The 19,063-nt window shown below is 50.0% G+C and overlaps 8 protein-coding genes across 8 annotated transcripts; 4 read left to right on the plus strand and 4 right to left on the minus strand.

The window, feature by feature from the left end:
- Window positions 1-484: 484 nt before the first annotated feature.
- LAESUDRAFT_717186 (uncharacterized protein) lies at window positions 485-1,327 on the minus strand (the record flags this gene model as incomplete). Its single annotated transcript, XM_040907304.1, has 4 exons — window positions 485-747; window positions 840-885; window positions 1,026-1,169; window positions 1,226-1,327. 4 exons carry the CDS (start codon window positions 1,325-1,327, stop codon window positions 485-487), a joined length of 555 nt encoding a protein of 184 aa, XP_040759754.1.
- Window positions 1,328-2,673: 1,346 nt separating this feature from the next.
- Window positions 2,674-4,744, minus strand: LAESUDRAFT_662761 (acyl-CoA dehydrogenase NM domain-like protein; the record flags this gene model as incomplete). Its single annotated transcript, XM_040905012.1, has 7 exons — window positions 2,674-3,242; window positions 3,304-3,358; window positions 3,421-3,937; window positions 3,985-4,131; window positions 4,186-4,305; window positions 4,369-4,567; window positions 4,624-4,744. The coding sequence occupies 7 exons, from the start codon at window positions 4,742-4,744 to the stop codon at window positions 2,674-2,676; spliced, it is 1,728 nt and encodes a 575-aa protein (XP_040759755.1).
- A 1,486-nt stretch (window positions 4,745-6,230) lies between these two features.
- Window positions 6,231-7,898, minus strand: LAESUDRAFT_686074 (NAD-P-binding protein). The gene is made up of 8 exons (XM_040905915.1): window positions 7,616-7,898; window positions 7,399-7,565; window positions 7,295-7,320; window positions 7,001-7,250; window positions 6,916-6,931; window positions 6,742-6,856; window positions 6,542-6,681; window positions 6,231-6,485 (listed from the first exon to the last, which is right to left on the minus strand). Exons 1-8 carry the CDS (start codon window positions 7,703-7,705, stop codon window positions 6,408-6,410), a joined length of 882 nt encoding a protein of 293 aa, XP_040759756.1. The 5' UTR covers window positions 7,706-7,898; the 3' UTR covers window positions 6,231-6,407.
- A 306-nt stretch (window positions 7,899-8,204) lies between these two features.
- On the plus strand, window positions 8,205-10,562 carry LAESUDRAFT_730730 (cytochrome P450). Its single transcript, XM_040909895.1, has 12 exons — window positions 8,205-8,320; window positions 8,369-8,467; window positions 8,521-8,610; window positions 8,662-8,983; window positions 9,037-9,191; window positions 9,252-9,367; window positions 9,421-9,547; window positions 9,603-9,616; window positions 9,677-9,945; window positions 10,002-10,124; window positions 10,181-10,324; window positions 10,382-10,562. The coding sequence occupies exons 2-12, from the start codon at window positions 8,371-8,373 to the stop codon at window positions 10,458-10,460; spliced, it is 1,536 nt and encodes a 511-aa protein (XP_040759757.1). The 5' UTR covers window positions 8,205-8,320; window positions 8,369-8,370; the 3' UTR covers window positions 10,461-10,562.
- A 730-nt stretch (window positions 10,563-11,292) lies between these two features.
- On the minus strand, window positions 11,293-12,612 carry LAESUDRAFT_730731 (uncharacterized protein). Its single transcript, XM_040909896.1, has 5 exons — window positions 12,453-12,612; window positions 12,376-12,398; window positions 12,188-12,309; window positions 12,038-12,131; window positions 11,293-11,982 (listed from the first exon to the last, which is right to left on the minus strand). Exons 1-5 carry the CDS (start codon window positions 12,566-12,568, stop codon window positions 11,417-11,419), a joined length of 921 nt encoding a protein of 306 aa, XP_040759758.1. The 5' UTR covers window positions 12,569-12,612; the 3' UTR covers window positions 11,293-11,416.
- Window positions 12,613-13,378: 766 nt separating this feature from the next.
- Window positions 13,379-15,557, plus strand: LAESUDRAFT_662779 (MFS general substrate transporter; the record flags this gene model as incomplete). The annotated part of the gene is made up of 11 exons (XM_040905015.1): window positions 13,379-13,528; window positions 13,601-13,726; window positions 13,788-13,893; window positions 13,946-14,051; window positions 14,103-14,182; window positions 14,228-14,336; window positions 14,388-14,556; window positions 14,605-14,692; window positions 14,739-15,041; window positions 15,094-15,155; window positions 15,210-15,557. 11 exons carry the CDS (start codon window positions 13,379-13,381, stop codon window positions 15,555-15,557), a joined length of 1,647 nt encoding a protein of 548 aa, XP_040759759.1.
- A 1,009-nt stretch (window positions 15,558-16,566) lies between these two features.
- On the plus strand, window positions 16,567-18,011 carry LAESUDRAFT_730733 (uncharacterized protein). Its single transcript, XM_040909897.1, has 5 exons — window positions 16,567-16,789; window positions 16,855-16,877; window positions 16,939-17,060; window positions 17,111-17,204; window positions 17,264-18,011. The coding sequence occupies exons 1-5, from the start codon at window positions 16,677-16,679 to the stop codon at window positions 17,824-17,826; spliced, it is 915 nt and encodes a 304-aa protein (XP_040759760.1). The 5' UTR covers window positions 16,567-16,676; the 3' UTR covers window positions 17,827-18,011.
- Window positions 17,599-18,904, plus strand: LAESUDRAFT_446107 (uncharacterized protein). The gene is made up of 3 exons (XM_040902491.1): window positions 17,599-18,062; window positions 18,144-18,812; window positions 18,870-18,904. Exons 1-2 carry the CDS (start codon window positions 17,957-17,959, stop codon window positions 18,800-18,802), a joined length of 765 nt encoding a protein of 254 aa, XP_040759761.1. The 5' UTR covers window positions 17,599-17,956; the 3' UTR covers window positions 18,803-18,812; window positions 18,870-18,904.
- Window positions 18,905-19,063: the final 159 nt, after the last annotated feature.

A 19,063-nucleotide genomic window follows, 5' to 3' on the forward strand; every position in this document is an offset into this window, starting at 1 on the left:
ACGAGCAGAATATGTTGAAGTAAGTCGGTGATTGGTCTATGGCCTCGCTGTCATTCAGCACCACAGCTAACTCGGTGAGATACATATCGTGTCTGCCGTGACTGAAAGGCTGAAACGTTCACAATTTTTATGACACCAGTGACACTGCATGTACCTGTTGTATCGAAGGCTGTTGAATCTACTTCAACTGAAACGGCAGAAATTAGGCTAGCTGAGACTCGCCAGAAAATGTGATGATTCAACAATATCAAAGTGGTATTAAGGCGATTGCAAAGTAGGAACGTCCGGAGTTCCGGCGCGGTAGCGAACGTTCGATGCATGATTTAATACTTACTAGCACCTTGCAGAATCATCCTTGGATTCAGAACCGTCCCCCGAAGTCGATCTATGCTCTTGCAATGGCGTTCGATTTGTTCACGACCAGTCAACATGATTGTCCGGTCGATATAGTTCCGTTCTGAGACATGTCCATGAAGCTGTACATTCAGCTGAAGCCATCTCCTCTCATTGCGTTTCGGTGACCGATTGTGATCACGATAGCTTTCAACTGGCAGGGTAGATCTGCTAAGTTATGCTGTCGGTGTCCTAGCGCATTAGAGGAGCTGAAGCTGAATATTCCATTCGGAACGTCACGGCTGACGGCGGCCAGAACGTCCAGTACCCCGGAAACAGTCACGCCGCCCGTCTCCTTCTCACTGACATGGCCTTGCCACTCAGGCCCATTGGCTGCAAGCCATGCAAAATTCCCTGCATTCAAAGGTCGCGAAGGCCCAAATTGAAGCACGGCAGTCACGCGGATGGAGCACGCGCCGTTGTTAATCCGGTTGTGTCTCACTGACTCTTATTTACGATATGGAACAAGCTGTACAATCCGAATGCTGATATCTAGGTTCATCGTCTGTAAGTCAACAAAAACAGCGACGGAATTTGAGGTTCATTTGATTTTAAATCGATTGATGCCAGGTCTGGCTCAGTGTGTCCTCCACTAATGTCGTACCCTTCACACAATATATATCGCCACGTACCGCGATTTGCTGCTCGTAGCTGTGATGCACAGTGAAAATTTGCATTACGAACCAGGACTGTGGGTGGGTGATAACATGCGTGGTGTAGGTCATGCTGTGCTGCCTGATCGCTGAATCGACGCCGATTGCACACTCTTTGAATATCTGCATCACGATCGTCAACAATCCTGTGTGTGGCAGGTCAGTACTCCACATCGCACGATCGGCGCGCACCGCAGCAGCTCAGTACGAATCGCATCGCGTTCGCTCCAGTCCCACTCGATGGCCAACTCAGCGCATTCCCATCGCAAAGTCGAGATCATGACGGCCCCCGAACAAGATAAGCCAACCTCTCGAAGTGGGTAAGTGACCCATCGCAGTTTGAAACATGGGATAACGTCTCGCTCCACAATCCCCAACTGTCGATCCTCGGAGATGCTCGCGCTGCATCTCCTTCGCCGCCAGCGTCATGGCCGTTGAAGGATCGTGGCGTGCGATGAGCCCCTCCTTAAAGGTCGACGAATTAATTCCTTTTTTGACCGTCTCGAGTGGCGGAACTCAATCGAGCACACAGGCCGCCGTTGCGGCAGTGTACACGCCACCGTCAGCCGGGTCGCCTTCCAATTCTTGACGGTCCCACCGAATATCCAGATGTCAGACTGTGGAATGAGAAGACAGGCCCTCGCACAACGTATGAACATAAGCCTTGCAATAATCATACTTATATTATGCACGCATAAATTGACAAGCTATGACAGAACGAAGCAGCTTTGATCGCGAACGTCGGCTGCGAGATACTAGATGTACATCGATGATCCGAGCGACTATGAGGAAATCAATCGCACACGTTCCCCCCAAACTGCTCAAAGATGATGACTATCAGCGAGCAGATGAAAGTGCGCTACGATCATACAGGTGCTTCTCAGGTTAACACATGATTAATGGATTAGATTTATATTGTGCGAAGGGTTCGCACAGTGACGGTACAGCCTGTCACTTGTGTCTGTACCGTACTGCACCTGCGCGTGTGCTCGATATTCTCCATCTCAGATCGTGGCGAGCCTTATAAGACATATCCGTACGTTTGGGATGGATTTATGAGGTGCCTGCACTTTTTCTCCTTGCAGAACCTAAGATGCCCATCCAAGCCAGGAAATCGGTTGCTCAGTGCAGAGCTATTAGGTTATGCATACGATCAGGCTCACCAAACAGCTTTCATAAATTCGACTATCGCGTGGAAGTCCTTGCGGGTAAGCCGCGGGTTTCAAGATGTCGACAGCAATGTGCGAAGCTATGGCGCTCGCTGAACGGAATACTACACCAATAAATAGCCTGAAGTCATTTTCTAAAGTGTTTCACCGTATAATCACTAGCGCGACAGCAAAAAGGTAATTCTAAACCAACGTCAGGCTCCCTGAAAATGTTCTTGAGGCGTTTTAACACTGAACGAGTACGAGAAATATAGGTAGACCGTAGGTAGCTGTGGTGGCCTCGATATTTATAAGTTTACTGCACAGAAAAGCCGGCATGCCGCACCTCGGCGTAGGATGACGACAGCGTCGAATGTTACGGTCGAATGTGTACACCCTCCTATTGAAGTTGTAATCAGTAAAGGATGTAGCTGAACTGTGAGGCAGGAAGAATCCTTACCTAGATCCATTAATCTGGATCAAACGTGTAATGAGTTTTGCGGGAGGAAAGAAGCCTTTGCAACGATGCCTGCTGAGCATGGAACGTGGCATTTGGAGACGTTGGCGGTGGAGTCTCCAAACGTTTCCAACGAACGCACATAGTCGTTCCAGGCAGTATCCGAGATCAAGGGCGCTGAGACGTAAGACTCAACATCCATCTTCTCAAGGTACTCCTCCAGTCGTTGGTAGACAGCGTCGATTGCTGAACTTTCCATATCTTTCTGCGCTGTTCTGTTAATCCCGAGCTCTTCAAGGTACCATGCGGGGTCCAATTTAATGCAGGTGGCAACGTAGAGATCGACTAGACAAGCATCGACTCCCGCCGCGACAGCAGCGTCATATGCGATTCGATGACCAATAGCCTGGACAAGAGGGACAGAATCAGGAAGAACCAGACGGTCGTAGGCAACGCTGCGATGATTTTTGATTTCATGCAAGTGTTCTCGGAGCTCTGCGAACATGCCGGCTTCATGCTTGTACAAGAGGCTGTTTTCGTCGGAAGTGTGGGGGATCTCGTAGCGCCCAAGCAGCAGTTCCGTCGCTAGACCTGAATTGTGACAGTCAGCCGTTTGACCAACGTTCCATCCATGTACAGTGACTATGCTCACGGACTGAGATACCCAAAAGGTCACCCTCAGCGATAGCTGTACCTCGCATGTCCGCCTGTAGTATTGCAAAGATCAGTGACTAATACAGTCGATGATGGAATACAAACCGTCACGTACGTGCATAGCATTCAGCTGATTCACCTCGAAAAGCCCTTGTGCACCGCATCGCTCACTCAAAGTAAGATGAGCCTCCTGTGCGTGTTGAATCATGACGACCTTCAAGATCGATGCAATTGCGTGCCGAACACGATAATCTAATGATGGATCGAGGAATAAGCTGACCGCCTTATCGTGCATTGCCTTCATGACAAATGCTCTAGCAACCGCAGTCACGATGGGGGCTTTTTGCGTCCAAAACTCGATGATTGGTTTGCGTTCTCCGGCACTGTTGACAATGGTACGCCGTTGGCTGTAACGAGCTGCGATAAACGATGACATCTGCAGGGCAGGGATGCCAAGTGAACCAATTGCAATTGTGCCGACCGCCACCCTGGATATGTTGTGGAAGAAGGCAGCCCGCGGATCTTCCGGTTTATCCAAGCTTCCGAGCAGTGCAGAACGGGGAAGGCGGACATAGTGGAAGTACGTGAGGGAATGATTCACCGGACGTGACCCTCCACGCTGAGGAAGGAGCCTAAGCTTGATTAGTTGAGAGCATAGATGCAGATTCGAAGAACGTACTTGCATACGACCCCAGGCGCCATGTTGAATCCGTCATGGAGGCGCATAAAAAATGCTTTGACTCCTCTATCTTCGTTATGTACTAATACTCGAGCAAAGACGATAGCAACACAAGGTATGCCGGCAGGTGCAGTAGGCGGCATATACCTAGAAGCCATTCTGGTCATCCTTGTGAACTAGATATAATAAAACGTCTCCTACTTCGCTGCGCGTTCATATGGCGTATGCAACTCGAAGTCGCCGCTCTCTAATAACGTGGCTGTTGTCTCGAGGTGTATGACATCCAAACCATGACCGACTTCTGTCAAGCAAAACTGACCACTGCATAGAGTGGTCAATTCCTTGATTTGGACTTGACACATATGATGAACGGACAGAACTCACGAGACTTTGAAATCTAGCACTTCTTGTAGCACCTCACGTAGATCCGCTCTTTTGGCCGAAAACATTGCCAGCGTTCCAGCGCAGCAGTTGTATTGCAGGGTAAGGAGCGTTCCAGCAGCACCATCCATGCTCCAGATAGGATCCGTATGGAACTCCCAAAATTTAGGAGATAGTGTGAGCAGATCTTTTGCCGTAAAGTCTATGAAATCAGATTTAATCAATTCATCCGAATGAAATGTGTATTCGAGCACGAACTGTAGACTTCCGCAATGCGCTTCGCCCGCTCATAGGTGACATGTACGCGCTCTTCCATCGATAGACCCTCAGGGTGTAGCTGGAAGAGCGGACTACGAGCAAGGTCCCGAGTGACACGCATCTTGTCCTCGAATCAGTTGTCCTTGATAGCGACTTCGGGATGTGGTGGTGGCGCACAGCTCGGATTACAACACGTCTTTTATAACCCGGTAAATCAGCCAATGAGTTTGATAAATGCACATATCGTTTTCGAAACGGAGACTCAGTCAGCAATCCAGGCCCGGAAAATGCATTCAAGACCGCCACAACGCACACCTCTTGTCATGTATGCAACAGCGCCGACATGGAGCATCTTTCGCTTTCAGATGCAAGGACATCGCCTCGCATCATATCAAACATACTAGTCTCGGCGGCGGTGCTTCCATGCAAATGAGGAAAGGGGTGCAACCCGTAACACAGCTATTATGATGATCTCTTGAGAATTCTCACTGATGGTGCATACACGAAGATTGTTTATCAAGATCCCCTGGTGAAATCAGATTGGGCTGCTCACCACGTTGATGACTGCTATGAGATGCGGATAACATATCGGAAACATGTGAACCGGTGATACCGATGCGTTGTAATATTGCCGCCTAGTCTCTGATACGTCAGGGCATGGGATCCATCCGCAAAAGTCATACCATTGCATGGGTTCGGGGTCCTCCTTTTGGCATTGTTCACGAACAGGGCTGCATTGTACAATGTCAAAGGCACATCATAAGATATGAGGGAGAAGCTCCATACCCAGAGAAAAGGCAAAGCAAGGGGGACCTTGACCTGACGGCCGTTCGCGCACCGATGTCAAATTTCCATCTGAAGGATCAGTTTTATCGCCTGTTGCGACTATTCTGAATAAGCGAGGCGCTGATCGGCTTCGCACCTCAGGAACGCCGGGATCATGGGTTTCGATATTCCAAGCATAGAATGGTAAAGCTCACATACATGCGAGTCGGCGATGACTTTGCCGGGACACCTTCATATTGCTCCATCCAAGTTTCTGGGGTCATCCTGAGCACTGAACGAGGCGCAAACCAGTCGGCACCCGTTGATCCTTTCGATTCCGGGCCCTGCGATATGGGGCACATGAGGCACATCAGATTTGTGCCAAAGTATCCCGAGAACTGAAAGTTGAGAAAATAGAGCTTACCCGACCTCGGTAATTGTACTGTTGAAGGCGCTAATCTGTCAGTCGTTGTTGACCTATCTATCAGTTGGACGTAACCGAGACCGGAGCTGTGGCGGGGAGAATTCCTAGCCTCATTTGTACTCCTCGACCAAAAACGAGAAGGGTGCGCGTCTCGATTTCAGCTCGGCTCTTCCCGTAGCGCAGTGCATCTCACGAGACCGATTTATTGCTTCCGATTGTTCGGATTGTTAAGCGCTAGCGCCGTCGGCGCTCAAGTGAGCACGGACTCTCGTCGTTCTCGGCTCATGCTGCTTGTCGTGGAGTCGGCGTAGTACAGGCCAGATGATGGACTCCATATCTCCGCCGCTCTCCACAATAAGGTTTGCTCCACTCACATCACCAATTGCCTTCTCGAAGAAGATTTCGTGACCGAGACACTGCGCATATTTAAGTTCATTCAGATCGATATTTGCATGTTCAGATGGACAGTGATTGTGTCTCAGTTTTATCAATATATTGAAAATGTAAGTGCGCTCATCGAGCAGTCAAAACGGCTTTGTCTCGGGAATAGATACCGCAGGCGATGGTAACGAAAGCAATTCGAAAGCAGCGCTGTCTAAGGAGCCTTTGCCCGGCCACTCTTGACCATCGCAGCAAAGTCGGCTAACCCAAACATCCTCGTGAAGATGAAATCCTGATACAACCGCGTGTCGTCAATCGCCAAGTGTGAAACACAATGATTTCACGTACGAAGCCTCGTTGGCCCAGGAACTTGTCGACAATCCAACAGAACCACGTATGAGTGCCTGCCCACACAATCTTGGGAGGGTTTGATTTGAGGGTCTCGGATACCACTGTACGCGCATACTGGTCTGCGGGCATGGCGCCCTCTACAATGAGGAGACATTGGCTCTTTGAACGATTCTCCATGATAAGTGAGCGATACACACCCATAATAGGCTTCACGCGTCTTTGCTGGTAGATATTTTCCATAGATTGGTATATAGAATGCTCCGGAAGCGTATGAGGCTTTACAATGTTCGTCTTCACGCTTCCTGATAAAACCTGTACACATGACCACCGCAGATTAGCAGGTAGCCTCCTGAGCTGCAAAGGAGTCGTACGGTGACAACCTTGACACTGAAGAACGATTAAGCTCGAACATCTGGTGCGATGCGACTCAAATGGAATGTCCAATGAATGACTCACTTGAATGGTGCCAGTTCAAGACGGAGCGAATTGCTGAATTGGGTCAACGCAGCTTTGCTCGCGTTATACACGGAGCAAAAGGGTAAAGGCATCACGCTGCCCACACTGCTTATCATGAGGATGCGTCCGTCACCTGATCCGATGAGCATCTGCACAAACTCCTGCACCATGGACATCGGCGCAAAGAAATTCACTTCGAACAGTGCGCGGGCATCTGCCATCGGCATGTCAATTGCAGGAACAAGAGGGCCTGCGTAGAAGTAAGCTCCATCGTCAGACTGTGATATTACAGACGGAATGCATAAAGTGAGACGACGCGCCTTGCCCACTGAGATGCGGAATCGGAAGGGCAATGTCAAATGTAAAACAGTCGAGGCTGATAGAGCAGCAGTGCGCACGCATTATTGACCAAGACTTCGAGCTTGCCGCCGGTAATGCTCGCGACTTCGTCCCTCAACTTGCAAACTGCCTGGTGATCTGTCACATCCAGCCGTCGTGTGATAGCTCCAAGCTCCCCGAGGTCATCAATGGATTCCAGCTGGCGTGCTGTCGCAAATACTGTGTATCCTAAAGGGTGTGAATAAGCTGGCGTTGAAGAATATGGGCGCGTTGCGCACCTCTGGACAGAAATTCTCGTGCCAATGCATGCCCGATACCACCTTTGCTGCATCCGGTTATCAACACATACTTGGTCGCTGTGGACATATGAATATGTGAGTGCTCAATTCCAACCACAGTACTTGAATGGGTGAGGACAGCAGGGCCCCTTGTGAGTTGCCGGCACAGGAGGTGCGCTGCACGCAACCACGGTGTTGGTAGTGTTCTTTCCAAGCGCCTCAGTGCATGCACTCCCGTGGGAACTTGAATCCCATCGACAGACGCCACGAAGGCGCATTCGGTTCATCGACATGGACCCCTGTCAGCCCATCTGCTGATGCTTTAGCTCCATTCCATGATACGCCTTGATTACCGAATCATTCGATCCAGCAGCTGCCCGCATACGCGAATGAGGAGACTCCGTAGCAGAGCTCTGTTTGGCGTGGTACCAACTCCGCACTGACAGATCAGAACAGAAACTATTACTGGAAGATCGCAGCTTGCGCAAGGCATGCTGTACCGGCGTCCGTCAATAATCAGAATGATACGGGGCACGTTTCATTTGAGCTTCTGAGCATTCTGATTCTCAATCTCGAAGTTCGATTACGCCCGGAAGTTTGAATCCGTGCTCTCGCCCGTCGTTCAGGGTGATATCGCTCAGTCCAGAGCCTAACATTTTCATTTCAGGTTCTCTTAGTCGTCTCCGTTGCAAGCGCGTGCGACGTAAGTATATACGGTGCTGTCAGAATCTGCTCTGAGCATTGCAAGTAGAAATGGAAGCGGACTCGGTCACTCCACTCCTGCTCCTTCTACCGTTGTGTGCAATTGCATGGTTATGTCTAAGCAAAAGGCGCCTAACAGTTCCTCCAGGTTCGTTTGCACATTGTGGCATGTCCAGAACTTACATTCTGACGTGAGGATAGGACCCACACCGCTTCCCATCATCGGCAACACATTCCATATGCCACGCAAGAACATTGCGGAGTCCCTAGCACTGCTCTCCAAAACATACAGTTCGGCATGTTTCTGGGAGGTCTGGTACGTGCTAACATCCCGGTTTTCAGGTGATATCATATACATGAACGTACTTGGACGGGAGCTGGTGATCTTGAACTCAGCCGAGGCCGTGTTGGAGCTGTTCGACCAGCGGGGTGCCATCTACAGTGACAGACCACGCACGATCATGGCAGGGGAACTTGTCGGCAAGAAGCACGCTGTACTGTTCCACGTCTACGATGAGGAACTCAAGAAGCACAGACGCTTGCTACGGAATGCTCTGGACTCCAGAGGCTCTCGCAAATATTGGCAAACGCATTATACGGAATCGTTCAAATTGCTCAATGCATTGCTACTCGCTCCGGAGCAGTTCGCTGCTCACTTTAGGAGGTATAGTGCTGTCCTCTACCCCGTGAACATAACTGCTTACACATGTCGCTCAGATCTGCAGGATCATTCACATTGAAGGTGGCTTATGGCTACGAAGTAAAAGCGGAATCAGGCGAAGATCGTTTCGTCACCCTTGCTGAGGAGTTGGCATTCGTTACAGCCAAAGCATCGAGGCCCGGGAGTTGGCTAGTGGACTCAATCCCTGTATGTGCGTATCCTGCACTTCCGGTTGGCTTACTATTGGCGTTTCGACTCACCACGTCACTAGTGCGCTATATTCCTACCTGGTTCCCTGGTAGTGGCTTCAAGCGGTGGGCACAAAAGGCGCGAAAGATAACCGACGAGTTTGCTGCTGCTCCTTACATGTATGCGAAGTCCGCAGCGGTAAGTCTTCATGCTGCATACTTGGTATGATTGAGATATTGATGCTCTGATAGAACAACGGTAACGGGACTCGCTCATTTGTCACGGATACCACCGAACTGCTAGAATCGGAACTCGGTAGATCGCTGAACACAGACGAAGACAATTTCTTGAAGTGGACCTCTGCCAGCATATACTCAGGTAAGTAAACACCGACTACCCTTGTACGACTCATCTCACTGCGTGAACGTTTCAGGTGGTACTGATACGGTGAGAAGCGCCCGCACACTCAACATCTGATGCAGCGAACTGAAGGCTTCATGCTTCCAGGCAGTTGCAGCCAACTTATCGTTCGTGCTGTTCATGGCATTGTATCCTCATGTGCAACGCCGGGCACAGACCGAACTAGATGAGATTATAGGAGCTGAACGTCTCGCACAGATGGAAGATCGGGAGCGACTTCCGTATATTGACGCCTTGATCAAGGAGGTTCATAGATTCGGGACCGTCACTCCTCTTGTTCCTCACACCACCCTTGTCGACGATGAATATCATGGCTATCGCATTCCTAAGGGCAGCTGGATAATGGCAAACACCTGGTCCGTCGTGGTATACATCACAGTGTTCGTTATTTTCACGTAATGCATATGCGTAGGGCTATCATGCGTGATCACAAGCTGTTTCCTCAGCCTGACAGGTTCTGGCCCGAACGGTTTCTGCCGGAGGGCGGGGGTTGCACAGTGGACCCAAGAGATTACGCCTTCGGATACGGACGCAGGTGAGCAATTCATATGCAGACTGTGACTGCAGACATCTGAAGTGCATACTTTGTAGGAGATGCCCGGGTTTGGTGGTTGCTGAATCGTCTCTTTTCATCGCTGTAACACATATTCTGGCTGTGTTCACAATATCTGACCCGGTCAATGAGTTTGGTGAGAAGATCACAGAACCGGTGCCCTACACTGATGCGCATATCTCGTGAGTGATATCTGAGCACATACTCTGGACTATGGCTGAAGACGAATGAGTGATTAGGCACCCTACTCATTTCAGCTGCAGTATCAAGCCGCGTTCCCAAAGTGCCTCCGAGTTAATCACTAACATTTCTTTGTGACACCCATTGTGCTTGCTTAATAACTATGTGTATTTCTATTGGTATATCCCTTCGCCACCTGCGTCTTACAAGAAGTCTCCGTTTCCTATGACATCCTCTCCTAGCCCGCGTCCAAGTGGGCGTACGATACGATCGCGCCTTCTCCGCGTCCTATAACTGTTCGCCCTGCGCCCGCACCCGCCCCTTGCGGATACCTTTCTCGGCGTCGTCATCGGCGTCTTCAACAAGCTTCTCGACGGCGACCTCAACGCCGTACGCGCATTGATTATTAAACTGCTCCATCGTGGCGGTATGAGTCGGAGTGTGGGCATTGATAACGCGTGTATGCGTGCAGGCGCGGTGATGACATGACACATCCTTGCACGTTGGCGAAGACGGCATCAACTCCGTCCTCCTTACCATTCAATACATCCGCGAATGCGCATTTAGTAAGCTCACTCGGCATATAAATCATCTAGTATGATCGTAGCCGAGAACGAGCCATACAATATGCGGCTGCACGTTCTTGAAGCAAGCATTGCGAGACCTCGTTACGACCACTCTTAGGCAGGGAGACAGTGAACCCAAATATCACCCATGAATCAATTGTATTCCAACTTGGCGTCAGAGAAATGCCACGAAGAGCCTGTTCTTGGTGAAACTAGCGTGAACACAAAATGTATTCGCTCTTGAATGCTGATCTGCATTGTATTGCCGCGTCTCGTCGCACCTAACATCTCGGTAGAAGAAAGATGTAGGCGAAGAGAATATTTTCAACCAGTCGTCCAATACATTGGATCATGGCCGCATCGGTGACATTAGAATGGTTGAGGAGATGTCTCAGCCTCCGCTGTGAGGTCGCAACTGTTGTTATTTGGCTAAGTGAGCTCATACATAGAAACAGTAATGCTACTGTCAACGTATGGTATACGGGTGCATATTACGCATCTAAATGAGATGTAATACATTCGATTTGGTCAAAGTGATGGTCGCATCGATGAGCCTGCGGCTGCAGCAACCGCCTTGGCCCAAAGTCTCTGAACTGATCCCCAATATCTCTTCGGATCCCTGCGTGCGTGCGAAATATGTTGTGTGTCCAAGAACTTCTCAACATCGACGTCGAATCCTTTGAGCACAGACTCTTGAATATGCGCTGCCACCTTGGGAGCGGCCGTGATCGAATCGCGTTCAGAATAGACATAGAGACGAGGCGTCTCTTTGGGATTGAGAGGGGAGGTGATGGAAGGTAGAAGATCAGGCGAGTTCAGCGTGGTTCGAAGTTCTTGGAAAATTGGTGAGTTGCCACGAAGGCTGTTCATCATATAAAAGATGGAATAGAGCGCGGCAATGGGTGGTACTGCAAGAAGGTGCAGGATAGGGTTCGACGGGGCCATGGAGGTGATGGAGGATTCCAAACCATTGTCACCTGGTGTCGAATCAAGCACAAGCGCGGTTGGGGTTTCGCTGCAATGCACGGTTGGATCCTGGCTGACAGGCATCTTGCGCAGGACCTTCCTGAGTGTCATGAATTGAAAGCCACCGCCTGTTCATCGCATACAATTAGCCATAATAAGACACGTTAAATACGGCATACATACCATTGGAAAGAACATGAACCAGAATACCTCTGAAAATCGCCCCATTTTTGGCCTCTGTCTGAATTATATCGACTACAGGGATCAGGAGTCTCTCCTGAAGAGAACAGTAATTTCTTAGTTACTTCATCCTAGTGACGAGAGTCCACTGACCAGCTGCTTCTGTGAAGTGAAGTAGAACCCGCTTGTAGATCTTATGAGGATTACATGGGAGGTAGGGAACGTAGACTGCAGTCCTTCGACATATTTTATGAGATGCGCCGGATGAGCATCCACTATGAGAAGTAAGTGTAATGAGGACGTCTATCATGAAACTCTTGCACGTTCATTCAAATACATACTCCATCCAAAAAGCAATACAATCCTGCGAGTGTACTAAGATCGATGGAAGACATTCTCCACTCAAAGAAAAGCTCACGAAGGATGCATCGATATCACGTTGCGACCTTCTGTCAAGTTTGGCGGGTACAACCGTACGACGGAGTTGAGATCAAGATAGTCAGATCCATTGAGCTTTCCACTCATCGTAGTCATTGAGAAAGCGGAGGCTTGGTGAACTTTATGAAGACTTGAGAACGGTGCTCATCGACCTGGCTATCAGGGACCCCGGCAACCCCTTGTCGGCCTAATCTCAGTATTCATAATACTTCTACTTGTTGCAATACACATGACTACGCTCTCATGAGCGAAAACTTCCGTGAAATGGACGAGCGGCGGAGATGCAGTTAAAAGGAGTGGAGAAGCTCGACCCAGAGGCGATGACATCTAGCCTGGCCAAGCTGACAGATAGCGTGGAATGGATGCAGAAGATGCATAATTGACGCGTAATGGGCGCTGGACGCTGGGCAGAGGGCCATCCATTTCGAGTAGCAGTTTGGACGTGAATGTTAAAATTTTGAAATGATGAGATGCTGATGCACCGCAGCATGGGCCAAACTGATGCATTCGGGGTTCCCGGATTACGCTGTGCAGCGTCCATCTCGGATACTCAGCGCTCCGCGGAGCAGTGATCGATGAATCGGTCACCCCTGTATCCTTTCCCTAATCATCGTGGCGCTGCAATTGTCGTTCGATCTCCGACTTGTACTAGCCATGCATCACCCACAGCCTATCGGCTCAGTATACGGCAATATACCGAGTGGGAAGCAGTCAAGATTGGTAAGGCTTCGTGTACGTGCTCATTTAGATCTATCAAACTCTGTTCTGTTTACTCACGGAGAACACGTTCAAGCGGGGACGGAGACGTTACGCATGATAGATGAAGGTGGTCAACGTTGCCGCTCAAAAGCATACGCCAGGGTTTGCCAAGCTGCAGTCAACTTACAAACCTCCCGAGTTTGAGAGATGGCCGAGAATGCTGACAGTACATCTGCAGTGGATGCCTTTGGCTCAACTTCTGCACCTGTTGTGCGAGAAAGGTCACGCCGAGATTTCAAGTTTTGGCTAGTATTCCTTGCCATTGGCATTGCAACTCTCACTACCGCACTCGAATTGGTGAGTTCCTCCGCATTCTATGCTCGGCTAATTCTAAGTGCGATGGTTTGTATGCCCTGATTCGTACTACAGTCAGCAGTGTCAACAGCATTGCCCACCATTGTGGAAGAGTTGCATGGATCCACCTTTGTGTGGGTGGGTTCTGCATACGCCTTGGCTGCGACAGCATTTATTCCGATTAGTGGAGGATTTGCACAGGTACGTAAGCAGTCTTGATGGGAATGTTGCCGTTATTCACGAGCAACGTCTCAACCTGTAGATTCTAGGCCGAAGAGTCGTCATGTTGGGGGCGTTGATCATTATGATAATAGGGAGCATCTTATGTGGAGCCGCTAAGAGTATGAACTTTTTGATTGCTGGCCGCAGTGAGTATGACATTGTATTTTAGACAGCATCATTAACATTTGGCGTTCTCAGCTGTACAGGGAATCGGAGGCGGTGGGGTTGCATCGATAACCGCTATCATCATTTCCGACCTCGTGCCCCTCAAAGAACGGGGCGTGTTCAATGGGCTTATTGGAATGTGAGTACGCGACGTTCTATGTTCCATATGGTTCATACTAACTCTGCCAAGTGCCTGGGCCATAGCGAGTGGCTCTGGCCCCATTATTGGTGGTGCGCTCGCACAGTCTGGACAGTGGAGATGGCTCTTCTGTACGTCTATTGTTTGCGAAACATTGCTCGGACTGATTGTCCTAGATCTGAATGCTCCTATTTGCGGAGCTTCTGGGATCCTCATTTTCTTCTTCTTGAGGGTCCGCACGCCTCCAGGTTCCTTATGGGAGAAGTTCAACCAAGTAGACTGGATGTCAGTTCGCCTCCTCAATAGTCATACATTCTCTGACGTCCTTTATCTTAGTGGCAACTGGATCGTAATGGCATCCACAACTGCATGCGTCATCGCATTGACGTGGAGTGGCGTTCAATATTCCTGGAGTTCCACCGCCGTACTCGTTCCGCTCATCATCGGCCTTGTCGGCTTGATTGGCTTCATAGCATATGAGGCGACGGTGTCGAAAAAACCCCTTGTACGTCGCTCGAAGCACCTCTATGATGTTATAATTATGAGATGGCAGGTTCCATTCATCCTCATGTCCACGATCACAGGCGTCAGTGGATATCTACAGACCTTTCTTATGCCCATAGTCATGCTCGGAATCATCTGTAAGTCTTTCTCTTTACTCAGGAACTATGACTTACATTGCCACAGACTATATGCCAACGTACTTTCAGGCATGCAAAGGCCTCTCCCCAATTGGTGCCGGTGTTGATCAATTTGCGGTGGCGCTCGTGCTCGCCCCTTCTGGCATCATTGCGGGAGTGACTGTCAGGAGGTACCAAAGTTATCGCCCGCAGCTGTGGATCTCCTGGGTCCTCCTTACGCTCGGAACGGGCCTGCTGATCCTCCTGCGAGAGGATACATCTCGAGCACACGCGATCGGCTACCTGGTTTTCTGCGGAATCGGCCTTGGCATTCTTACGACAACCACATACTTCCCTGTCCTCGCACCATGTGAGTTCAACCTCCGGCCACCATGACGTGTATCGAGCTCATTATTTTCAAGTGCCAATATCCCAGAATGCGCTAGCGTTGGCATTCTTCATGTTTTTACGCAACTTCGCGCAGGTATGTAAATTACGTTCCAGCACCAGAAATATTAATCCATCTCATGTCACGCAGGTATGGGGCATCACTATAGGTGGTGCGGTGCTGCAAAATCAACTGCACAAGAATATGCCGTCCGAATTCCTAGCACAATTCCCGCAGGGGTCATCGATTGCATACGCAACCATCCCGCTCATCTCACAGCTTCCGGAACCTCTCAGAACAGAGGTGCGCGTAGCATTCGCGGTTAGCTTGAAGGTCGTTTGGGAGGTGATGACCGGGATAGCCGGACTAGGGTTGCTGTCTAGTCTGCTCATGAAAGGGCTCCCGTTGCATGACAGCGTGAACGAGGAGTGGGACTTGGATGATGTGAAGGATAAAGATCATGAGCGGAGTTCCACAGTGCATGATGCTTCAGACTAGTAGTACTACTGTGGAGAGCTGATTTGGCGATACCGGAACACTTCATTTCATATTCTGTTGTTAATTGCGTTGGGTAGGCGATGAAGAGATGGGATGAAACATACGAGCCTGCAGGTCAGCTCCTGCAGGCGATAGGGCCAAGGATCGATGATCGGTGCAAATAATGTGGCGCTCAGAGCGTGCTTGATGGAATGCACCACACCTCTATACTGCCGTGGCAGGGATGTGAACGATCTGGGTGCGAGACCAGGAATGTGAGTGAGCAATTGGCAATATCAATTCAACGTTTTTGATCGAAGATGGTACCATGAACTCTGTGTTCCACGGCTGTTCAAACGTTCACCGCCGACTACTGGAACCGAGGAGATCATAGACCAAACTAGAACGGAATCGGCAGCTGCCATGAATTTCATTTTTTTAAAGTCCTCGAGCGCGATATGAAAGTGGTCGCTCAAGCGCATCCGCGAAGCACGGCTTTTGTGTCATGCTCGGTCCATGCGGCTTCTTGCGCTGACATGCACACATTTTTTGACCGTGTGATAAACCGATAACTGTCCTGAGTGCGATAGAACGTGGGCGCTCAAGCACACGGCGAAACGCGGCTTTATGTCATGCTCGGTTAACATTGCTTCTGGCGCTGATATGGGCCCATTTTTGGCCATGCAATACACCCATTTTGAGTACGACAAACTCCTTAGAAAATGATGCTCAAGAGCACCCGCGAAGCACGGCATCGTGCGACGTGTCATGCTCGGTTCATGCCATTGCTTCTGGCGCTGATACGGGCCCATTTATGACCTGCGTGTAAGATGCCTACGACCAATGGGGCGCTCAAGTACACCCGCGAAGGTTCAAACGTTCACTTCCTCCGGGCGCCTGGGATTTGAGTCCCATATTTCCACGCCACTTCCCCTTCCTCGCACGGCGTCTGTAATATTGAGTACGACAAACTCCCTTCTATGGCAATGTATTACAAATATTAAATTAGAATTACCTCCAAAACCTGTGTCGCACCTGTACTTCCAGCCATGCGCGTTCAGGCAAGAAAGGGCCAGCACTTGCCTTCCTTTTCACCTCGCAACCCTCCCGTAACTCACCCCGTGCCCGTGCGCTCTCAAGATGGCTCCTCCTGCACGCAACAACACTCACCCGTCGCCATTCACAAAGCTCAACTCTCATGTCTCTCTGCTTCGCCCACTTCAGACCGAGCATGTTGACCCCACCCATCCCTCGTGAGCACACATTCCATGGCGGTGAACTACTAAAAGCTGAAGCCCATTCTGCGTGTCATTGATAGCCTTATCCTCCTCTTCGGCTGGAGTAAGGCTATCATCGCAGCCTCTTAGATGCGCTTAGCTGACCTAAACCATTCCAATGGCAGCGGACGCACAACTCCCACATTTACAAAAATATGTCGATCCATTGATGTCTATGTTTCCAGCAGCTACACTCGTCCTCATCCAAGCGACAACTTCTTGGTACTTCACTAGTGAGAAACGACTGGTGAGTTTCTTGTACCTTCCAGTCGAGGGTCTGCTGATTTTGTAATGCAGGAGGCTACGCTGGCTCCCGTCGTCGACATACTCAAGGGTGAGGTGGCCAAAGGCTCGCACTTCGGAGGCATTCTTGTTCACGTTTTCTCCAACGGTACATTTCTAGTCCACTGTCCCATCGACGGAGGTCGCCTTACTGACAGTTCTTGCCAGGTGGCTCCTTACAGCTTGTGACGTTACGAAAGGCCCTTGCTAGAACACCAACAGCTATCGGTCATGACGCACAGAATATACACAGTACGACTGCCCTCGTATTGGACTCGACTCCAGCAGAGAAGGGTCTTTCATCCGCTATCAAGTCGTGGGGACCACCGAATCCCATACTGCACATCATGGCCATCCCACCTATCGCACTGCTCTATGCTGCGTTCAATGCCGTTAACACTTTCATATGTGGGAATCCTCCCGTATTCGAGGAGATGCGCACCACTCTGAACTCAGTTGACCTTCTGCCTTCCATCACCAATCCGACGGACCCTAAGGCCACACCTCGTCTCTACATTTGCTCGGACGCTGACAAGGTGACGCCTCAGGAAGAGGTCCTGACGCACTACGAAGAGGCATTGACGAAAGGGTTCGATGTTACTGTCGAGAAGTTCGCTGGCTCTCCGCACGTTGCACACGCTCGTAGCGATCCAGAGAGGTACTGGAATGCCATTCGCCGGCTTTGGGCTAAGGCTGTAACATCTTCGCGGCCTGTTTCTTCGATTACGTGATTCCACTGTAAATAATACCTCCCAGTGAGTCGTGACCCAGTCTGTAAGACACGTTAATTATATCCTCGCCTTCTGTCTCGATGCATCGATCGCCTGTAGCAATCTAGTGCCTTGCGTACATCAGGTGCCAATGGAACAGTATTTCTCACATAATTTTCGAAGACTTAATGGAGGGCTATGCGGCATATATCCAGATCCTTTCGGCGTCCAGTCAAGGCGTCATATAGGATATTTTCGTACGGCCCTTCTCGTCTCACTGCCCTTATGTGATTTCTGAATCAGATAACCAAAATGCTGGCACCGGACCTGTTTTGAAGGTGCTGAGCTAGGCGTACGGACAGTCATCCTCAACCAGCGCATCGATGTCACCATGCACTTACTACGGCACTGTTGGACACGTAGCGCCGTTCAAATTATTTGTGGATCCACGGCGAACAAACGGCAATGGCCAAAATGCGATGGACTCAGGCCCCCGGATTCTCTATCAGAACGAATGTCCGGACTCCGAAGCTGTTGCCAACCGGATTTCAGGCCGGGATCGGTCAGTTGCACTGGTAGATGTCAATCACACATGACTAGACATGCGGCAAGGACTGGTTCTAGAAATGCCATAGTATGTGCGATACGAGCTCGTCGACATCCCACAGTGGACCATCATACACATGCATCAGATGCTCAGCTCACAATCGCGCCTTCCTTGTCTTCTATCTCCTTATCGCTCGGCCAACCAGTCTCCTCCACTGTATCACCGCGATTTAAACCTGCTATGATCCGTACCGTGATGGACAGATGTGGAGCTACGTTCCCGCAAGATCAGGTTTCTAGTATTGTGAATGATGTGCTGAACGCAGTAAGGCTGCCTCATCATTCCTTCGGCAACACATGTGATCTCTTCCATGTATGGAATACCTGTCCACGGTCGCGCAGTCCGGATGTCAGTCCGATCATGGCGCCAACATTCACGGCACTACATTAAGCAATATATGGTGAGTTCACATGCATAGCCATCGTCCATCGGGCGCGCTCATTTGTTACGTCCCAAGCAGTATGCAATATGCCGAACGTTGTTTTCTTGTTGTCTGGATGATTCTTAAGCACTGGTATTAAGTCCAAAGCCTTCGATTTAATCGCAACTGGTGGCGCTCTGGATCCAACAACTGCTAGTCATGCCGTCTCTCGTACCACTTGATAACTTCCTCGGCGCGGCCTTTATCGGGATCATGGTCTCCACTGCGTA

This window comes from Laetiporus sulphureus, assembly GCF_001632365.1.
Source record: "Laetiporus sulphureus 93-53 unplaced genomic scaffold LAESUscaffold_53, whole genome shotgun sequence".
NCBI lineage: Eukaryota > Fungi > Basidiomycota > Agaricomycetes > Polyporales > Laetiporaceae > Laetiporus > Laetiporus sulphureus.